This window comes from Poecilia mexicana, unplaced genomic scaffold (assembly GCF_051168715.1).
Source record: "Poecilia mexicana isolate PSO_F unplaced genomic scaffold, ASM5116871v1 scaffold_1, whole genome shotgun sequence".
In the NCBI taxonomy this organism is placed as follows: Eukaryota; Metazoa; Chordata; class Actinopteri; order Cyprinodontiformes; family Poeciliidae; genus Poecilia; species Poecilia mexicana.
The window spans coordinates 24,414,521-24,435,452 of record NW_028263370.1 but is presented as its reverse complement, the minus strand read 5'-3'; the positions used below and the strand labels follow the sequence as shown (position 1 = coordinate 24,435,452).

At 45.6% G+C, this 20,932-nt stretch overlaps 1 protein-coding gene and 1 non-coding gene across 4 annotated transcripts in view; one reads left to right on the top strand and one right to left on the bottom strand.

Moving 5' to 3' along the window:
• Positions 1 to 14,393, top strand: part of LOC106910530 (uncharacterized) — a 44,147-nt gene extending 29,754 nt beyond the window's left edge. For 2 of the 3 annotated variants that reach the window (XM_088006796.1, XM_088006797.1), the window contains exons 8-18: positions 486 to 580; positions 650 to 970; positions 7,227 to 7,293; positions 9,850 to 9,973; positions 10,861 to 10,951; positions 11,030 to 11,135; positions 11,261 to 11,334; positions 11,549 to 11,647; positions 12,814 to 12,930; positions 13,012 to 13,109; positions 13,724 to 14,393. In XM_088006796.1, the coding sequence (XP_087862922.1) occupies positions 486 to 580; positions 650 to 970; positions 7,227 to 7,293; positions 9,850 to 9,973; positions 10,861 to 10,951; positions 11,030 to 11,135; positions 11,261 to 11,334; positions 11,549 to 11,647; positions 12,814 to 12,930; positions 13,012 to 13,109; positions 13,724 to 13,937 (1,406 nt within the window). In that variant the 3' untranslated portion in view covers positions 13,938 to 14,393. The remainder of the gene's footprint in view (positions 1 to 485; positions 581 to 649; positions 971 to 7,226; positions 7,294 to 9,849; positions 9,974 to 10,860; positions 10,952 to 11,029; positions 11,136 to 11,260; positions 11,335 to 11,548; positions 11,648 to 12,813; positions 12,931 to 13,011; positions 13,110 to 13,723) is intronic. The other variant, XM_088006798.1, reaches the window with a different exon arrangement.
• A 5,685-nt stretch (positions 14,394 to 20,078) lies between these two features.
• On the bottom strand, positions 20,079 to 20,170 carry trnar-ucu (transfer RNA arginine (anticodon UCU)). Its single transcript is given in 2 exon segments — positions 20,079 to 20,114; positions 20,134 to 20,170. It is a non-coding gene; the product is annotated as a tRNA-Arg (tRNA).
• Between the last annotated feature and the right edge of the window lie 762 nt (positions 20,171 to 20,932).

Genomic DNA, 20,932 nt, shown 5'->3' with positions numbered 1-20,932 from the left:
TGGCTGTTTTTCTCTGTTTTGTTGTTTTTGTCTGAAATATCAAACTGTGACAAAATGGTGGTTTGTTTGGTTCTGATCCAATCAGCTGCTTTTGGACCTTTTGGTCCTGCTGCAGGAATTAATCAGCCCGGTCCAGTTTCATGTCGTTTGAAGCTCAGATATCTGCAGACAGCTGCAGTTTCCACCCGGCCGGTGAGTCAGAACCAGAACCCCGAGGAGCCGACGGTCGATCGGTAAATGGATGCATTCAGAGGAAGCTCTAAATGTTTCTGCTCTGGTAATGGACTGCTTAATGTCGTCCATCATTACCTCGGTCTCCCATCATGCATCAGTGTGAGCCTGAGCAGCGTGGGGCGTGTTTCCTCGGAACCAGGCGGGTCGGCCGTGTTGTTTTCTCTCTCATGTCTGGAGGAGGAGGGTTTGGGTTTGTGTGGACGCCATGCTGAACGTTTCTCGGATGCTAACGCCTCGACTTTCTCTTGCAGTGGACAAAAACAAGCCGGCGACGAGACCCGCGACCGGCGGCTCCCAGATCACCACAGGGAACCAGCAGAACCAGCAGAACCTCCCAGCTGAGCCGGTACGTCCAGCAGCACCGCCTGCTTTGGTTCAGGTCGAAGGATTTTATCCAGACGTTTTCTGTCCTCAGGCACCAGATGTTCTGAATGCCAACAGCCCAGGAACACCAGCTCTCCCAGTCCCGACCCCTGATGGCTCCAGCTCCACATCTGGGTCCGCTGCACCCACCGGTCCAGGGCTCAAAGCCAGAACCGGGTCACGGTCCAGCCCTAAACACGGGCCCCGGCCGCAGCACGCATCCCGACCTGGAGCGGCGCCGGCGAAGCCGAACCAGAACAAAGAGCAGGTGGAGAGGAAGAACCAGGCCATCATCCAGCTAAGGAGGCTTCTGGTCCAGGGGAACCGCAAGGTGGAGGCGCTGGCCGCTGTCATCCAGCATCTGTTCTCTGAGGTACTGAAGTTTTTCCTTTACCTGATGTTCCTCTGAAAACAAAGTTCTGGGCCGAAACTTGGAAGAAAAGCTGCCAAAGTCCAAAGAAAATCCAAAGACGTTGTGACTTTTTAACGGGGTTCGAAGGTGTTTGTATTGTTTGATGTCAGTTTTATGCATTCTATGGTGTTTGAAGGCGACCCGTCAGAATCCGCTCCAAGAACGGACCAAACGTCTGGCTTTTGTGCAGAATCCTCCGAGGTGGTTTGCTCCTCTGCTTCCAGGCCTCCTATTCCTTTGAGAATGATCCAGATGGATTCACCATCAGCACACGTTTTACTAGCATGTTAGCTTCTCCACCTTCCAATGAAACTGACCTTCCAACACAGACAGTTTTTACGTTCTTTTTATGTTAAGGAACTTTGCATTGTACCAAAGTGGATTGGTCAAACTAGCATACAGGAACATTTTCCTGTTGAACGTTTCTGTTCACGAACCCTGCTGACATTGCCAAGTTACCATGAGTGGAAGAATAATGAATGCATGTGAGGATGGGAGTGAGGAGGAATCTGGAGCTCATTTTCTGAAGGTTTTTTGTTGAAGACCCTTAGCATCCAGCTGAGCATCATGCTGACCTGAGTTCAGTGCTGACTCCTCAGCGCTCACCTGGTTTCCTGCCTGGATAACCTCAGAAGGTAAATTTCAGATTCAGATCCACCTCAGCTGACTCCCTGTGAGGTACAGAAGCTCGACAACAATCCCCTCCAGACTGAATCCTTCAGTCGCGGTTCATGACTCAGGACCTTCAGGTGAACATGAAACCGACAGCAGAATTCAGGTCCTGCTGAAGATGAACCACTGATCCATCCATCATCTCCTGCCTCGTCACTCAGGAACAGAAACTGCACTTCCTCTGGAGGCAGAGCGTGACCTCTGACCTGAAAGGGTCTTTTAGCTGGTTTCCAGCTGGGAACTGACAGGAACTTTGTCATCTGGAGTTTTTGCAGCTTGGTGATTGCTGAGCAGATTCCTAACCGTCACATTTCAGATGTTCCCAAACAGAGGAGCCTCTTCCGGCCTCCTCTCTGCTCCAGATGAATGTGTTTGGGCTCGTTAATTACAGGTCGGCCCAACCTGAGCTAAATGAGTGGAAACCATCAGATATCTGTTCCACGCCTCCCTGCCCTCCGGCGGTCTGAACCGCAGCAGCAGCTTGTCATTAAGGCGTCGGTAGGTGATGGAACGGGTTTCTGTCCTCACCCAGAAACAAGCTGCTGAAACGCAGCGCGATGATGGACGTAGTGGCAACAACCAGGCTGCGATTAACCTGAGATGATCTCTGAGTACTGAGTTCTTACTGATCCAAACCCACAAACCTTCCTTTAACCCAGAGCTCAACTAGGAAGGTTTTCTTTTTCAGCCTGGTTCTTGTGTAAAAACCCAGTTTGCTCTCATTTCTTTGGTTGAGTTGATGAAAAAGATAATCAGAAACAGGCAGAAACCATCTGTAACTATAAAGGAAAATTTAATTTTTTGATAAGAAATGGTTTGCCAAAAACATCAACTCTTCCTGATTTCATCATGTTTTCCCAACATTTAGATTTTGGCAACATTTACCTGCTGGATCATCATTAGATCCCAAACTCGTCTGTTCTCTGTTGCTGCTTTAAAATGTTGAAAAAGACAAAAATATTCTCTGACAGCCTCTGAAACGGCAGATGGTTGATTATGGAAACATTTTCTGTTTGACTGAATAACTGAAGGTATAGCAGTAGCGGCACACCGTCACTAATTTTGCTAATGCTGGAGGCTAATTTTTTGCTTAGCGCTTTAGCTAACTTTGAAAACGATTAGCATGCTTAGCTTCCCTGAATTAAATTTTCCAGATAAATTCTTAATTTGTTTGGATTTTTGTAAACTTTCAGTTTAACATTTGTTCAACATTTGTTTTGAAATTTTGGAAGCTAAACAATTATTTTCATGCTCTTATTCTGAAGTCTGTTTATGCTGAAGTTCCATTTCCTTCGTTTTACAGAGAAACTTTGAGAAAATGACAAGTTGACAATAAACGAAGGAATGAGGCTTACAGAAGAATTACAACTCTTACCTAAACAGCCAGGCTGTTGATTGAGCAAAAGCATGAAAAAATTCACATAGTTCCCACAAGCCTGAAGCAGAAGTGATCCACGCCGCTGAACCGCCATCTTGGTAGGCAAGTGCAGTGCAAAGCATTGATGAGCCATGGCTGCAAGACCAGAGGCCAAGAACTCAAAATGTGTAATCCAGTAATTGTTGCAATGTTCACCTCCTGGCAGCAGGTTCATAGTTATAATCTATCTAATCTATAATTGATCGGATCCTGATCTCAGCTCCCCTCACCATCCTGTGCAGGGCATCAACTCCCAATCAGCTCTGATTTTCAGGCTGGTTTGAGTCTGAAAAACTTATCTGATCAGTTGTTGCTTCTTCTGGCTGCTGATAGGCTGATTCTGGCTGCTTCTTCTGGCTGCTGATTGGCTGATTCTGGCTGCTGATTCTGGCTGCTGATTGGCTGATTCTGGCTGCTGATTCTGGCTGCTGATTGGCTGATTCTGGCTGCTGATTGGCCGGGAGCAGCAGGATTTCCACATCCTGGATGCAGAAGCTGTTCAGTAAATATTTGCTCCCATAGCAGAGCTTTGCTCTGACTAATAATAAAAACAGCCAGACGAAGGTTAAAAGTGTTCCTCGGAGCAGTTTCCTGCTGGAACCTGTTCCTGCTCCGGTTCTGTTGATCCGAGCCGCTGGGCTGTGAATAATCACACCGCCAGCTCTGATCCTCCCCAGGGGATTCATTCTGATTGTTTCTGTCTCTGGATGTCAGGACGAGCCGTTAGCGCCGCGCGTTGCAGTGAAAGTCCATCATTATCTCGACTTTTACGACCCGACCTGCATTCAGACGAGTCGGCGTTGTTATGCAACCGAGGGCTCATAAAAATTCCTTCGTGTGTCCAGATAACCTTCCTGATTCTGCAGCAGCGTGTTTCTCTGAAGCCTGGAGTTTTACCTGATCTGCTGCTGCCTGACAGGCGGCGGATGATCAACGCTGCAGGTTTCCTGCAGAACCGCAGCAGAACCTCACTGGGTCAGCACTGCGACTCCTGCGGGAAAACGATCCTCTGCTGCATTAAAGCAGTCTGATCAGCTTTAGCTCGTCTCTCTTTGGTTCAGTGAAATCTGTCAGCAACAGAACCGTCCCTGACTGAGCTGATGATGTGCTGAAAGCGGCCGGGTTCAGGCCCGTTAGAACCAAACGCTGCATGATGAGTCAGCGATCAGAGCACAACATTTAGTTCTGTTTTTATTGTGATTTTATGACTTCTTCCTGTGATTTTATGCAGCATATGTGGACTTTCAGTAGCTCTGCTAAATGCAGGATGAGTGACTGATGGGAGCGCAGCAGGGCGGGTCGCGGTTGCATTTATTGTGCTGCGCTTGTTACAGACTAATTAACTTCTAAACCTTTCCTTCTTTCTTTAAGGTAAACTGCTGTCTCCTATATTTAACTATAAATAGATCATGAGAACATGGAGTTCTCTGGTTTTCTCTGTTCTGCTGGCTGGTTAAAGAAACGCGACCCGACTTGTCCATCCATTTAAATTGGGCCTTTAAGTTTCTATCTTTGTTTCTGTATGAATTTAATTTGCTTCATTTGTCACAAGTTTTCTTTTGAGTCACCAGAGGGTCTGAAAAGTTGCTGAATATAGTGACAACATTTGGGAGGTAGCAGCAGTGCTTCCTTCGTCTTAGGAGAAAAGGAAACTGGTCAGGGATTCCTGGAGGTTTTCCACTGGGAATACCACAGGGAGCCTCCAGGGGGAGCCAGAGAGCATCACTGGGTTTTCCTTCTGAATCAATGAAAACAGAATCTGTGGCGATTCTGGATCATTGGACCAACCAAAACTAGTCGATTAATCAAACAAAGATCTTCTCTCAGAGACAGATGGCTCATTGAATCATCAGGTTGGCTCCATCATGGCTTCCAGTTTCCCTCCTCCCACTCATCACCTGACAGAAATTACTGAGAAATAAACTTTGAAGGCGGTGAGAGAGGAATGCCTCCAATGCAGACGCACCGGTTTCAGACGAGGCGGAGCGGGAGTAACCGGCATTCCTGCGTCCTGCGGATCCCGGCTGCAGGAGGAGGATCAGGTAGGAGGGGAGGAGCGGCAGCGGCGCGCCGAGGCTTCAGAGCTGCTGCTCGCTGAAACATGGGAACCACGGAGAGCAAAGCCCCAGTCAGGTCCAGCCGGAGCCTCCAGAACCGGCGCAGCAGGAGGCGGAAGGTGGGTCCGGTTCTGGCCGCTGTTTTTAAGGGAAACGCAGAGGCAGATTTCCAGCTGTTGTCATAAAGTCACTGGGTTCTGGTCGGGATCAGGATGTGGGACGGACCTGCTGCTCTTTCATCTCTTATCTCTGATTTTATCTGAGACGCTTTGTTTGGACTCCCGTCCGACCAGAACCAGATCTCTATCGGGCTGTGGAGAGAAGCGGCTCTTCATGCATGAACTCTTCAGAGGAAACGTGGTTCCGATGTTTTCTGAGCCGCTTCATGTTTACGAGTGTAAACAGAGGAACCGGTTGGCTGATCCGTTTCAGGAGCAGAGGTTCTGCTAGAACCCGGTCAGAAACAAAGAATGTTAAAAATCAAACTTTGTTTCGGGTCGGAGAGAGGAATCTCCTGCAGCTGAAAGCAGTTCTGTCGGGTCGGCAGCGTGGAGCTGTTGTGTAAACAGATCCGGACCGGTTCCGCTCTGCTGTGGAAACATTCACCCGTCTGACTCGGACCGGTTCCTGATGGTTTTAACCTGGAAAACTCAACAACGGCTCACCACGACTTTTTGGATTCTGCGGCTTTTTCACTGAAACTGAATCCAGTCCAGCACCGAGCGGAAAATGTTACAGATTTATGTCAGATTATTTAAAACAAACTGAGGTTAATAACGGATGGAAGGATCATTTAATCTTGAGGATTAAATGATCAGTTGATCAAAGTTAATCTAAGATGAGATAAATTAATCAAAGCGAAGCTAAACTAAAGTGAATGTTGGCTAAGATAAACTCTGTAATGTCACGGTTGACGAAACTACCAAAAGATAAGCTAAGATTTAGCTTAAACTAAAAAAAAACACGAGTTAAGGAAAGTTAAAGGAGCTAGGCTAAAGTAAGTAAGGCTTCCTACCGTCATGCAACTTAAGCTAAAAGACAGAAAAATAAATAAAAGACTAAATAATGTTAGTCAAAATAAGTCATAATCCTATTTAATTTAACCCAAACTGATGTAGGCTAAGCTAATTATAGCTAAGCTAGCCGAAGCTAAAATAAGAGTTATGCAGGTTATAATAGGATCTTTTTCTTTCTGTTTTTTTAAAGGTGATCTGGGCTTAACTAAGTTAGGCTAAGCTAATTAACAAAGGTAGCCTAACATAAGCTAAGGTACAGGAAAATAAACTGAGAAAATATCAAATAATGTCAGTCAAGAGAAATCACAGGTTTGCTAAGCCACGCTTAAGTAATCCTATGTAATATAACCTAAGCTAATATAGGTTAAGATAACCTGGGTTGAATAAGGTCAATAGGCTAAGCTAATTAAAGCTAAGCTAAAATAGGTTAAAATAAGCCAGAATGAACTCAGTGACTTTAAACTAGACCAGAATAGCATTAAGGTAGCCTATAAGCTTTTTAATACAAATTAATGTTAGGACCTGAGAAAACTAGATTGTACTTAGCATTAGCTAAACTGAACCAGGCTAAACAGAACTTAAGCTAAGCGTTTTTAAACTATTTTTTTATAGATATTTGAGAACAATCTAAGAAATCCGGTTTGTGTTTTAATATAATTAATTGGGTGGAAAACTTCGACAAAAACTACAACTTCACTGAACGGCTAAAGTGAAGAAGAGATGATCAGTCATCTGATCTCTTACTGTGTTAACATTTCCCTGATAATATTTCCTAGTGAATCACAGAGTTAAAATTATATTTTCTGTCAAACAGTTTTTTAATTTTTTTTTTGTTGTTGCAATAAGTCTTCTAATAAATAAAATTATTTGTTTTTAATATTTATAGGTAAAGCATTAGTGTGCAGTCTGCCTTTAGGCAACTAAAATGGTAAATACAGTTTGAACACATTTTTCATGTAACTAGAATAAAATCAAATCACTTTGTGGGCTGATGATTAGCTGCAAACGTTCAGTTTCTCCGGCCTCTTACCGGCTCTCCTCTGTTTTCTCTGCAGCGAGAGGAAACCTTAAAGAAGAAGAAGGATCTGTCGTCAGAGCTGGAAAAGCTCAGAGCGGACCTGGGTAAGAGCTTCTCTACTGCAGCGTGCTCCGTCTAACCCCCTATTTGCATGTGAAACGCCTGCAGGGCAACGGCTGCTGGGAGCGCTGATAGTGGTGTTGTTGCAGCTGCTGCATGCAGGCTGCGACCTGCAAACATGGAGTCATGCGCAGCTTTATGAGCGCATGATGAGCATCTTCAACACATCAGGCAGAAAACCTGCTAACCGAAGCACATGCTTTTATTTTGAAAGAGCCCACATGAATTTCCTGATCAGGATGATTTAGAAAAATATAATAATGTTAATAATCCCACCAATAAGAGTTTATTTAGTCAGTTTAAAAAAAAAAAAAAAAGCAGCAACCAAATATGATATTAAATACAAAGTGACACTTTTTTTTATTGAAAAGTGTTGTTGCTTTAATTTCTCCTTTGGTAGATTAAATTATTTACATCGAGTTATTAAATCAAACTGGAATCAACACTTTAAATACAATATTTAATTAATAAGTTTAATTATTCTCCTTTGGTTCATAAATTCAGATTTGATGATCTAATCATTCTGAATAACAAAACCCAATTTATTAATTTAAGAAGAAAAAGAGAAAAAGTGGAAATGAAACATTTAAGACTGATATGATGAGGATGATGTGCAGAGTGAGTGATGAAGAGCGGCTGCTGCAGAAATCCTTCAGGAAAACCAGTGGACCCAAACTGAAACGGTGTGGGAAACTGGGTCAGACGGAACCAGGCAGCAGAAATGACCCACCGGGCCAGGAATAAGAGCATCGCCGTGGCAACAGATGGTTTCCTCCCAGCAGGCATCGCTGCTTTTCCTGAACCTGGTGAATTTTCCTGGATTTACGATTTCTCCTAATTTCTTTTAGCTTTAGCTAACAGCGTCTCTGGCTGGATGTGAGGTGGCTGTCCCAGTCTCTTCCCCGTAGCATGATACTGCCGCCACCAAGTATAATAACAACTTGAGGCGATTCAAAGGTGTGAATATTTCTGCAGCTCCATCCTCCAGACGGTAGAAACACAAAGAACTCCAAAACTCACAAGAAAACAACAAACTCAACAAAAAACACTACAAACAGGAAATGGAAACAAAAGGAAAAAAGCTTCAACTAAGAAAAACAGCACAAAGTATGAAACGCTGAAAACTCACTCCACAAAGCAGAAGTCCTCCAGACCACTAGGGGGAGTCTGGAGTTGGTAATATTGAGTGTTTATGCTGCTGTTCAATAATATTGTAAAAAACATGAAGCATGTTATGGAAATTTCATTTATCAAAGATTAATAATCTGTTTCAATAATAAGAGAAAGATTAATCTTTGTATTTAAGTTTCTTTATTCAAAGGCAAAAGCTTTTGATGATCCGTCTCACTGAGCCAGTGATGACAGTTACTTTGAAAAAGTAGCTATAATCGGATTACTGATTACTCCTTGAAGAAATAACTTAGATAACTGACTACTTGATTTGGAAAGTAACTAAGTTACATTATAAGTAACTTTTTAGTTACTTTCAGCAGCTGCTGACAACAACAACGCTCTGCTACCTGTGAAAATTACTTTGATCTTTGCCAAAACTTAATTTTAAGTTATTTTATAATAGTAACATCAACAATGTGTCTCCACTTGAACTGAAGGGGAGATTGTTTAATGGTTACAACAGTGCAAAAAAAATTTTAGTAATTTGTATGTTCCAGTATTGTCTGGAAAACTCTAAGAAGGATTTTAGACCCCCCCTGCCCCAGCCTCCAGGTTCTGCGTTACGGCCCTGGGTTTGCTGTAACAGCTCAGCACACAGAGCTCCTGCTGCGGCTCCACAACTCGGATGGCTGCACAGATTTGTGACACTTTTCTTAATATCAATAATTAATGGCGTTTAGTTGCACAACTTTACAGACTCGTTCATTCGTGGCTGTTTTCTCGTTTATTGCGCCGTTCATATTAGTCTCGATGTTTTCAGTTTTCTGGAGCGGAACGCGAAGCATGACGTCATTCACAGGTAACATGTTAACATTAACAAAGACACAGCGGGACGGATCATCCACACGCGCGCGCACACACACACACACACACACACACACACACACACACACGGTGGGTTGAGCAGAATCGACCCATTTGCAGGTTCCTGTAGAACCATCTCTGCGTTTGGTTCCTGCAGCTGCTCAGAACCCAAACCTGGTTCAGTTCAGGAACATTTGGCTCCATCAGAACCGGGTTGTCCATCAGAACCAGCCTCGGGTCTGGGTCAGCTGCTCACACTCTGTTGCCGCGGTGACAGGCGTCTACACTGAGCTCTATTCAGAACCGGCAGCAGCTGTCGGCGCTGCAGCCAGCTGTCGCCCCCGGCAACACGGCTCTGGGTCGCGGTTCTGGTGGTGTTGGTGGAGACGGATCAGAACCGGCGGGCCTGCGTGTGCCTACATACCTTAGATTCTTCCAGATGTTCCCGGCTGCAGGGAGAAATCTCCCTGGAATGTCAGCAGCTCCGAGTTGTTCCCAAAAAAACTGCCAATTCCCTTCCAACCTGCCGTTGCCATGGTAACCCTCTACCTGTTCCCGTCCAGCGGCGTCGGCGCAGCGCTGCCAGAGCCTGCAGGAGGAGAGGGAGGAGGTGCGGTCGAACCTGGAGGAGGCGCTGAGGAGGGCGGAGGAGCAGCACCAGGAGGAGCTGGTTCACCTGGAGAACAGGTGAGAATCGAGCCGGACTCACCTGGAAACATCAGGGTCAAAGTTCAACCACTGAGCTTCATTCAGCATGAGAAACCGGCAGATTTATGAGGGGAAGATGTGGAGGAACCTGAGAACCTGCAGCATCAGGGCCGGCCCTAGCTGTTTGGGGGCCCAAGCTGTTTGGTGGCCCAAGCTGTTTGGTGGCCCTAGCTGTTTGGTGGCCCTAGCTGTTCAGGGCCCTAGCTGTTTGGGGGCCCTAGCTGTTTGGGGCCCTAGCTGTTTGGGGCCCTAACTGTTCAGGGCCCTAGCTGTTTGGTGGCCCTAGCTGTTCAGGGCCCTAGCTGTTTGGTGGCCCTAACTGTTCAGGGCCCTAGCTGTTCAGGGCCCTAGCTGTTTGGGGGCCCTAGCTGTTTGGGGCCCTAACTGTTCAGGGCCCTAGCTGTTTGGTGGCCCTAGCTGTTCAGGGCCCTAGCTGTTTGGGGGCCCTAGCTGTTTGGGGCCCTAACTGTTTGGGGCCCATGTTTATCAAACTCCAGTGACCTGATTCCTAACGGTTTAGATTCTCCAAAAACAGATTAAACTTTACCAGCGAAGCAGGCCACAGTTAAATTACACATCTTGACTTGAATTAAATTTTGAACAGAAATCCTTTGTTTTTGTTTCGATACAAAAATCTGTATAAAATCTGATGTTGAGTTTTGAGCCAGTTTGAGAACAGCGAAAACACCAACCGAAGTTGGTAATTTATTTTATACATCTTATTTATTTTAAAACTTATACAAACTTCATAAATATGAGATAACTACAGGATATTTTAACTTTCTGGAAATGAGGCTGAATATGCAGCTGCTGCCCCCTGGTGGCTGGGAGGAGAACCAGAACCTTCATCTTTCTTTGTGTTGCAGGTTAAAAAGTTTCTACCAGGCGGAGTGGGACAAAGTCCACCAGCTGTACCAGGAGGAGGCCGATAAATGCCGCCTGCTGATGGAACAGCAGGTGAGAACGCAACGCAACCAGCTAACCGCTAACACTGCAGCAGGATGCTAACGCCGCCATGTTGCTTCTGTCGCTCAGGTGGAGGAGCTGAGGAGCCGACAGGAAGTAGAGAGGAGGAAACAGGAAGAGAGTCACAGCCAGAAGATGGAGGCGGTCAAACAGGAGTACGACACTTCGATACAAGGTGTGTGTGTGTGTGTGTGTGTGTGTGTGTGTGTGTGTGTGTGTGTGTGTGTGTGTGTGTGTGTGTGTCCCTCCTGAATGTTTTTAGTCCCAGAAGCTAAAGGATTTTTTTACTTCCTGTTTCAGAGCTGAGGAGAGTCCAGGTGACTGAACTGGAGGATCTGCAGAAAACGCTGAAGGAAACCGAAACGTCCCTCGCTGTAAGAGCCACGCCAACTGTTTCCTGTGTTCCTCCAAAATAAGAGCATTGACAACATTCAGATGGCTATAAAAAAACAAATCGCCAGCTCCACATCCATCCGTGTTTTATGTTAGAGATTAGCATTGATTAGTGTTAGCTATCTGGACAGAACCGTTTGGGTCAGGGAGGCGGGTCAGAACCAGCGCCCCATCCTGTCTGTGTTTGTCCTGCAGGAGAAAATCTCGCTGCTGTCGGCTGAAAACGAGGATCTGAGCGAGAAACTGAGAGCAGAAGAAGAGAGGCGGCAGCGAGTCCTGAGCGACAAAAGCCTGGTAAACGGCGGCGAACACACAGAACCCAGAACCGGGTCAGACCCGCTGATCGAAAGGGGGTTTAGGGCTCATAGGGTTACTGAGCGGTTGTCTCCAGGTGGTGTCAGCAGGTGGCGCTGTCTTTATTCAGAGCTAAAATATTCAAAATTTTTCTTTCAACATTAAACCAGAATAAAAAATTCAAATAAACTTTTTATCGATGAAATCAGCCGAAAGCTTCAGAACCAGAATCTGATCCTTTAAGACATGTCAAACTTGAGGCCCGTGGGCCAAATCTGGCCCATCATGACCATTTATGTGGCCAGTAGAGCCGCGTGTCCAAAACTTTTGTCACTAAATCAAACCAAAATTAGCCACCGACCAAGAAAATGACAAAAAACTGTAACTAAGGAAATAAAGTATCCCAATTTTATGACTTTTGTTATTCATTGCAGATCTAAAATTTAAAAAAACATTTGTGTATCAACAGAAAGGCGTCTAGTTTTATTCTCAGTATAAAAACAGATTTGGTCACTTTATTTCAAAACACTCATTATATTGTATAATTTTAATAAATGAAATAAAAGCTAATTTGACTTTTCAGTAAAAGTCTCTGGATAAACGAGGTTTATTAAAACATATATATATATTTTCTGTCATATTAACATTTTACTTTGTATAATAATTTTACCCCGACAACAAATTAATTTGTATTATTCATGAAATGCAGTAGGGGCCCCACAGAATCAGGTCAAGGGCCACAAATGGCCCCCGGACCGCACTTTGGACACCCTGCTCTCCAGTCTATAACTTAATAACAATTGTCTTAAATATTATTTAATCAAATAAACTCAGTTTGTTTACATCAGTGTGAAACATGTTAAAAATGATTTTAAGATTTAAAACCTGAAAATTTTTTATTACTTTAATGATCAAACTAAATATTTTCACATCAAAATTTTCTCATTACTTTTTTTTTTGTTAAAAACCAATAAAGCAGTCAGTGTTCCCATTTTCTGATTTAGTCTGAAAACATGGTTTTGGTTGGATAATTATCCAGATTTCAGGTTAAACACCAAAATCAGCATTTAAATTCTGTAAAAATCAGTAAAAATATAGAAGAAGAACATCCAGGTTGTTGTCTGTTGACTGCTGAACTCTGGCGCCCCCTGCTGGTCTGTGTCCAGAAGGATTCCCACACGCTGTACCTGGAGCAGGAGCTGGACAGCCTCAAGGTGGTGCTGGAGATCAAGAACCAGCAGCTGCACCAGAAGGAGAAGAAGCTGATGGAGATGGACAAGCTGGTGAGCTGGGTGACCTTTGACCTCCTTCTGTGACCTTTACCTCCTGCTATGACCTTTACTGTGACCTTCACCATGTTGCAGGTGGAGACGAACGTCCGGCTGGAGGAGTGTATGAAGAAGGTGCAGCAGGAGAACGAGGACTACAAGGCCAGGATGGACAAACATGCGGCTCTTTCAAAGTAAGAGCCTCAGCTGAAGGTCGTCATCATCATCGCTGTTTGTGAGGAAGAGGAGGGTTCTGTTTTTATCTTGGGCCGCTGTCAGGGAGAACGAGATGTTTCAGGACAGACGCAACAAACCAGTTAGAACCAGTCAGAACCGGCCAGAGGTCAGGTCAGGAACTGACCTCCAGCAGACGGTCACTGACCCCCAGGGCGATGTGGTCAAGTATATCTATGGAAAGTTAGGTGGAAGGAAAAAGTGATAGAAAAAGTTGCACAACCAGAAAAAGCAGCGTGAGAAGATGGCAAGCAGGGTTATGTCAGAGCAGGCAGCATCTTCCAGGAGAAGCTAGCTGCTAAACCAGAGGAGCATCCATCAGGTTAGCTTGAGGTGAACTGAAAACTGAGCTGCAGCTCCTGCAGGATGCGGCTGTTTGTAAAGATACAGGAAAAGATCAACAGTAATAATTTAGACTGTTTAACTCCAAACTAAATATTCAGTCAGTTGACTACCTAAATATTTAGCTTAGTAATTCATCATGTTGGTCTTCAGCTTTCTAGGTTAGTTTGGAGTTCAAGTCTGACCCGGTTCCGCAGTCTGACCCGGTTCCGCTCTCTGTCGCCCCCTGCAGGCAGCTGTCCACAGAGCAGGCCATCCTGCAGCAGACCCTGCAGAAGGAGTCAAAGGTCAACAAGCGTCTGTCCATGGAGAACGAGGAGCTGCTGTGGAAGCTGCATAACGGCGACCTGCTGGGCAGCCCCCGCCGCCTGACGCCCCCCTCCCCCTGCGGCTCGCCCCGAGACTCCGCCCACTTCCCCACAGCCGCGCCCGTGTCTCCTAGATAACCCGGCGCCGGCCGCTGATGGACGTGCGGCCGGCCGGGTGGCGGCGGCGGCGTGGGGCCGACCTCGCCGCCCGCTCTGACAGGAAACCCGGGAGCAGCGGGAACGCCGGCCGGATTTTTCCTCCTTTAAGGATTCGACTTGTTCTCCCAAAGAGCGACGCTCAATCAGTCGGACGTCAGCAGAACCCCGACCCGAACCCGGTGGACCTTCGTGGAAACCTTTAGACTCTGTGGAATGTAAAACGCTCCGACGGCGCCGCCTCGGAGCAAAATATGCAGATTATTTAACAGGAAATGTTTGTTTTCCTCCAGAACCAGAACCAGAACTGACTAACTGGAAGAATAATTTATCCGTTCATGTCTCATGGAGTCTGTTGTTGTTTGTCCTGAAGAACCTCAGATTTACCCAGAATGCCTCATTGTTCTGCCTCAGAATAAAGTCACTATGCCATCCTCATGATGTGAAGATTTTATTTCGGCCAATGAGCACGAAGTGGGCGTGTCTGCAGACAAAGTGGGCGTTTCTCAGCAGAAGCACCTGATTGGATGAGCAAAATGAAGCGCAACACGATTGGACGAACATGTCATCGTAGGCCACACCTGATTGGATGGAATTAATGTCACATTAAATTATTTTTTAACACGGCTAACTAACTTGTCTGGCATCAGACTTGCATTTATTCATTTACTTTCAGCAGCTTGCTACAGAACGACGCAGCATTGGGCCAAAATAAGAAATGAATAAAAACATTATGAGAGATAAAGTCATACAGGAATAAAGTTGTAATATAATATTATGACTTTAATTTTGTTTATTGGTTGATTTTCTTGGCATGGCTGTAAAACTTAGGTAAACCAACAGGACTGATTATATGCCTCCATAACTCCTCCTCTTAGAGAACTTCCAGTTAGATTTCAAAATAAGAGCATCAGCAAAATTCACTCAGTTTAATAACTAAAAGTAGTGATTTTTATGTTTCTAAGTATGGAGGGTTAAATGTTGATGTTTTGTCTGTTTTAAAAAGAAAATCTGTTTAGTTTCCTGGACTAATGTGACAATGACAGAAGGAGCTAGAAACAGAAATAAAAATGATCATTAAAATGTTGCTGAGTCAGACTAAGAGAAGGATTGAACCTCAGCTTCTTATTCAGCGTTTCACAGATGAGTGATTTCTGTCATGTTTCTGCTGCTGGATGTAGCCAATCAGAGCCTGCGCTGTAGACACGCCCACCTGCAGGTGACCCCCGTCTACTGCTGCCCCGCCTCCACCATGCTGGGGCTCAGAAGCTCCGCCCACCGGCCTGACCATCATCACCACCGACGTGAGGACCAGACGGACCGCGCCGCCGTCGGTCATCGCCTCAAACTGACCTCTGACCTGCTGCCCGCTCAGGTTGCCTGAGTCTCTGTTCACCCCGATGCCCTGACCCCAGGGGGCGCTGTTCGCAAAGTTACACTGTAGAAAATGAACAGCAACAGTTTGTTTTTATAAAAAAAACTGGATGTTCATTCTTCAGTCATTTTATTCAAACGTTTATTAATGTCAGAGGTACAAACTAAATATTTAATTTCAATGCTAAATATTCAGCTTATAAACTAAATATTTATTTAGGAAGATAAATATTGAGTTAAATATTTCATTTGCGGCAGAGCTTGTCTAGAAATCTGCAAAACCCAGTTTTTATTTTGATATAGATTTAAACATGTTTAGCTTAACTGTTTAGTTTCAAATAATAGATATTTAATATTTATATTAATAATAAATATTTAACTCAAGCTAAATATTAGGATGCAAACTAAATATTTAGCTTTTGAATTAGATATTTAGCTTGGAACTTGTAAATGTAGGAATAAAATGGTGAAAATATGACTTTGAAAAATAAATTTTTTTTCTGACAGGATAAATGAACCAAATTATTGTTGATTTTTTTAGGTGTAATGTTATAAGCAGCGCCCCTTCCCATCACCGCCCTGGGTGTGCCGCCGTCACCAGCAGAACCACCAGTGGACTGTGGCGCTGAACTTCACGCCGCCCCTGCAGAGGATCAGGCCGCGCGCCTCGGCCAGCGGGTTGCCAGCGTTCCCAGTAGAGTCACCCACATGCAGCCGGTACTGGTCCTGCAGAGAGGAGGTGGGCCGGAAAGCGACGGTTCGGATGGTGTCGGAACCAATACCATAAATCTGTTTCCACCAGTGACCAGCAGGGGGAGCAAGCGGACACAAACAAGAAATTAGGGCTGCAAATAATCGATTATTCTGATTATTAACTGGATTAAACAATCACACATTCTGAAGACTATTTAATTAACCATGTCAGGTTATTTTATATCAAAAATATGAATGAATCAATTTGTTTTTAAATAAGAAATATTTTATAGCCTAAATGCAACAGCAGCATTTCTTTAAACTGTAGCAAAATATCTGGAGCTAAATTAATATCCAACATGTGAAAATCTCAGGCTGAGCATCAGGACAATGTGGAGCTAATCTGGGGATTATGTCTGGATTAACAGATTATGTGAAAACAGCCCCGCAGCATCATGCTGCGGGGCTGTTTTCCACAGGAGGAACTGGCAGAAAACTACAGAGAGAAACTTCTGGAAAGAAAGATTCAGCCTGAGTCCGACAGTTCAAAGGTCATTCTACCAAATACTGAGAGGTGTATGTAAACTTCTGATCCTGGAGACATGAATGAATGAATGAATGAATGAATGAATGAATGAATGAATGACAGATTCTCTCACTCTTGAGGCTTGTCCTGAACCCAGAGTTGTTTTTAACTACAGACAGGTGGAATAAAAAGTGGGCGTGTCTCTTTAGCCAGGTGTATGTAAACTTGTGGTCTGCCCCAGGTGACTCTGGAGGTGAGGTGGTGCAGAAACTCGTTGCCCAGCCAGAACTCCCCCTCTGGGTCCTGGACACAAACAGGCCGGCAGGTCAAAGGTCATGACCCGACTGCCTCTTCTCTGGAAACAAGATGGCTGCCTCTGGGTGGATGAAGTCCAGCACAAACACCTGATACTTTATCTATAAAACACTTTAAAACAAAAACAGCTGTGACAAAAAATCAGCAAAACTTTAAAATATGGAAACGATAAAAACAATAAAACAATAAAAATGCAGGAATGGGAAGAAGAGCAAAAAGTCAAGCATCAAAAAGAGTTTTCAAAGTGGACCATGAGGGGCCCGCTGTGACGAACTGAGGGGCCGGCTGTGACGAACTGAGGGGCCGGCTGTGACGAACTGAGGGGCCGGTTGTGACGAACTGAGGGGCCGGTTGTGACGGTGAACTGAGGGGCCGGCTGTGACGAACTGAGGGGCCGGTTGTGACGAACTGAGGGGCCGGTTGTGACGGTGAACTGAGGGGCCGGCTGTGACGAACTGAGGGGCCGGTTGTGACGGTGAACTGAGGGGCCGGCTGTGACGAACTGAGGGACCCGCTGTGATGGTGAACTGAGGGGCCGGCTGTGACGAACTGAGGGGCCCGCTGTGACGGTGAACTGAGGGGCCGGTTGTGACGAACTGAGGGGCCGGCTGTGACGGTGAACTGAGGGGCCGGTTGTGACGAACTGAGGGGCCCGCTGTGACGGTGAACTGAGGGGCCGGTTGTGACGAACTGAGGGGCCGGTTGTGACGGTGAACTGAGGGGCCGGCTGTGACGAACTGAGGGACCCGCTGTGATGGTGAACTGAGGGGCCGGCTGTGACGAACTGAGGGGCCCGCTGTGACGGTGAACTGAGGGGCCGGTTGTGACGAACTGAGGGGCCGGCTGTGACGGTGAACTGAGGGGCCGGCTGTGACGGTGAACTGAGGGGCCGGTTGTGACGAACTGAGGGGCCGGCTGTGACGGTGAACTGAGGGGCCCGCTGTGACGGTGAACTGAGGGGCCGGCTGTGACGGTGAACTGAGGGGCCCGCTGTGACGGTGAACTGAGGGGCCGGTTGTGACGAACTGAGGGGCCGGCTGTGACGGTGAACTGAGGGGCCGGTTGTGACGAACTGAGGGGCCGGCTGTGACGGTGAACTGAGGGGCCGGCTGTGACGGTGAACTGAGGGGCCGGTTGTGACGAACTGAGGGGCCCGCTGTGACGGTGAACTGAGGGGCCCGCTGTGACGAACTGAGGGGCCGGCTGTGACGGTGAACTGAGGGGCCGGCTGTGACGGTGAACTGAGGGGCCGGCTGTGACGGTGAACTGAGGGGCCGGCTGTGACGGTGAACTGAGGGGCCCGCTGTGACGAACTGAGGGGCCGGCTGTGACGAACTGAGGGGCCCGCTGTGACGGTGAACTGAGGGGCCGGTTGTGACGAACTGAGGGGCCCGCTGTGACGGTGAACTGAGGGGCCGGTTGTGACGAACTGAGGGGCCGGCTGTGACGGTGAACTGAGGGGCCGGCTGTGACGGTGAACTGAGGGGCCGGCTGTGACGGTGAACTGAGGGGCCCGCTGTGACGGTGAACTGAGGGGCCGGCTGTGACGGTGAACTGAGGGGCCGGCTGTGACGGTGAAATGCTCCACAGCAGCAACACTGAAGCTGAAAACTGTTTCCTGAAGTTTGAACCAAAGGAAGAGAATAAAGAGAGAGAGGCAGGAGGACTGAGCCGTGTGGAAACCGCAGAGGAGTGGACGATTCAACATCAGATGTTTCTGCAGGTTTAGCTAAATAAGACAGTGAAGCACGGCAGTGGCGGCGTGGTGATGTGTGTCTGTCCTCCCACCAGTCGAAGCTCTCCTTCCGGTCCCTCCTACGCTGGAAGACGGTCCATCCGCCGCCGTTCATGTTGCCGTCGACACTGAGCGCCGTGGCGAGACGTCAGGTCGGATGATGTAGAGGCCGCTGGCCACGCCCCGTCGGCGAACACCTGGGGGAACACCTGGAGGCTTTAGACCGGGTCAGAACCGGGTCAGAACACAGGACTGCTGCTTCCTAAACAAAAATGTCACTTTCTGAAAATATCCCTGCCAACTCTGTGATAAACATCAATAAAATAATTAAACATTCTGATCGTTAAAAATTAATCAGTCAAAAAAAAAAAAAAGGTTGAAAAGACAAGAAAATAAGTTATAAATATTTAACGAAGAACGATGAATAAAATCCTGTTTAGACGCCTTCTGGGTTTGTTGAAGTGGTTCCAGAACCCAGTCGGTTCTGTAACTTGTGTATAGATTATAGATTTGTTATTGATTTGATGAGTTCTTGAAGTGATTCAGCAGAATAACAATCAAATAATTTATAATATTTAATGTGAGTTAGTCCATCAAACCTGGGATTTAACTTTCCTGAAACTGCAGAATGATTATTATTCTTTATTTAGAGTTTAGTTCGAGGCGGAAACCTTTAGAGAATATGTCAGAAAATTAAAATCCCAAAATTTACTTTTCCTCACATCGTGTCTTTAGGAAACCTTCAAAACAAAAGCAGAAGATTTAGGATGTATCTTACTTTTGACAGAGTGAAAGAATATAAATAATAGTCTTTACCACCTGTGTAAACTTTGCCAGTGAATTTTATAACACATAATATAAGTTTTATAATATGTGCTATATTGTTTCCTTTCTAATATAGGCCCTTGTGTCAGATAATCTAAGTCAATGTTAGAGAATAATAAATGTTTTTAGATGTACAGAATCTCAGTTAGCCTTCATAGCGGGGCTGAACCCGTATTACACCAAGCACTGTAGCTAATATTAGCTGGTATCTCGCCGGTGGACATAAATACAGTAAAGTAATATTATAATCACAATATATACACAATAATATGTCCATCTTACTTGTGAAATGTTGTCTGTGGAGCCCTCACATCAATAATCCATCGATCAGAACAACAATATCCCTCAGTGCTGAGGCATCTTCTGCTGTTTTGGTTGAGCAAAGTAGGAGGGTATACCGCTCCAAGATGGCCGCCGTATTTCCTGCGCCGGAGCGGCCAATGCGGGGTCTACTCTTATATTATGTCTATGGTTTTAACGATGAACAGTCTCCCTCTAGTGGCTGATAGAAGCAACACGTTTCAATGTTCAGTTAGACAAAAGTTGACTTTGGACTTCGTGTATTGTCTGTCAGCGTCACTGAACTCGGTGACAGATTAAACCAAGTCTGTAACTTCTGAAAATATATTCATGAGGTTGTCTAGAAAACAAAACGCGACTCCGGTGGGACTCGAACCCACAACCTTTGAATCACCTCTCAAGTGCTTGACTAGAAGTCCAATGCGCTATCCATTGCGCCACGGAGCCACCTGTTGCACACCGGAACATTTCGGTTTTTCACTGGTGGTAACAGCCCACTGCCACAGCTAAAAGTAAAATATGTTCTGCCTCTTTTCTTAAGAACTACGAACACCTTCGCAGACTAAATATGGCGATTGCCGTGATTATTATTTAAATTAATAAGCGGAAAAATAAACTGTTTTCTCGCCTGGAGAAAACAGTTTTTTTAGAAACCTTTGCCGTACCATCCGTCGACAGAATCAATGACTTGTTTTGTTGTGCTAATTTATTTTTTCCTCCATATTTTCACAGGAGACAGTGTGGCAAAAGACAGTAATGTGGACACACTGAACTTCCGGTGTTCAGACTGCCTCCACCAGGAAAGCAAACGGCTCTTTTTGCCCTTTTGCACCGATGTTACCCTAATGACTGACCTCTGACCTCACTCTCTTCCTCATTGTCATTGTCATTAAATAGGCAATAATGTGATGTTTACACTGGATTGATTAACTAAAAATGTTGAATTTATGATAATGTCATTTAAAATCTAATCAAAGCATCGTAGACGGGTGAAGTTTTTCATTTTTCTCTAAATCCTGAAAACATGCAGAAAAATAAACGCCTGCTGGTCAGAGTTTCTGTTTTCACTGCAGTGGATGCGGCTGCACGCTCCATTTACTGTTCCAGCTTTAGTTTAGTTTAGTTTAGTTGAACCAGTAGTTGATGCAGTGGGTCGTTTAGTTACATCAGTAACTCCATGAACTGCAGCTGCTTCGTCTCTGAGGATCA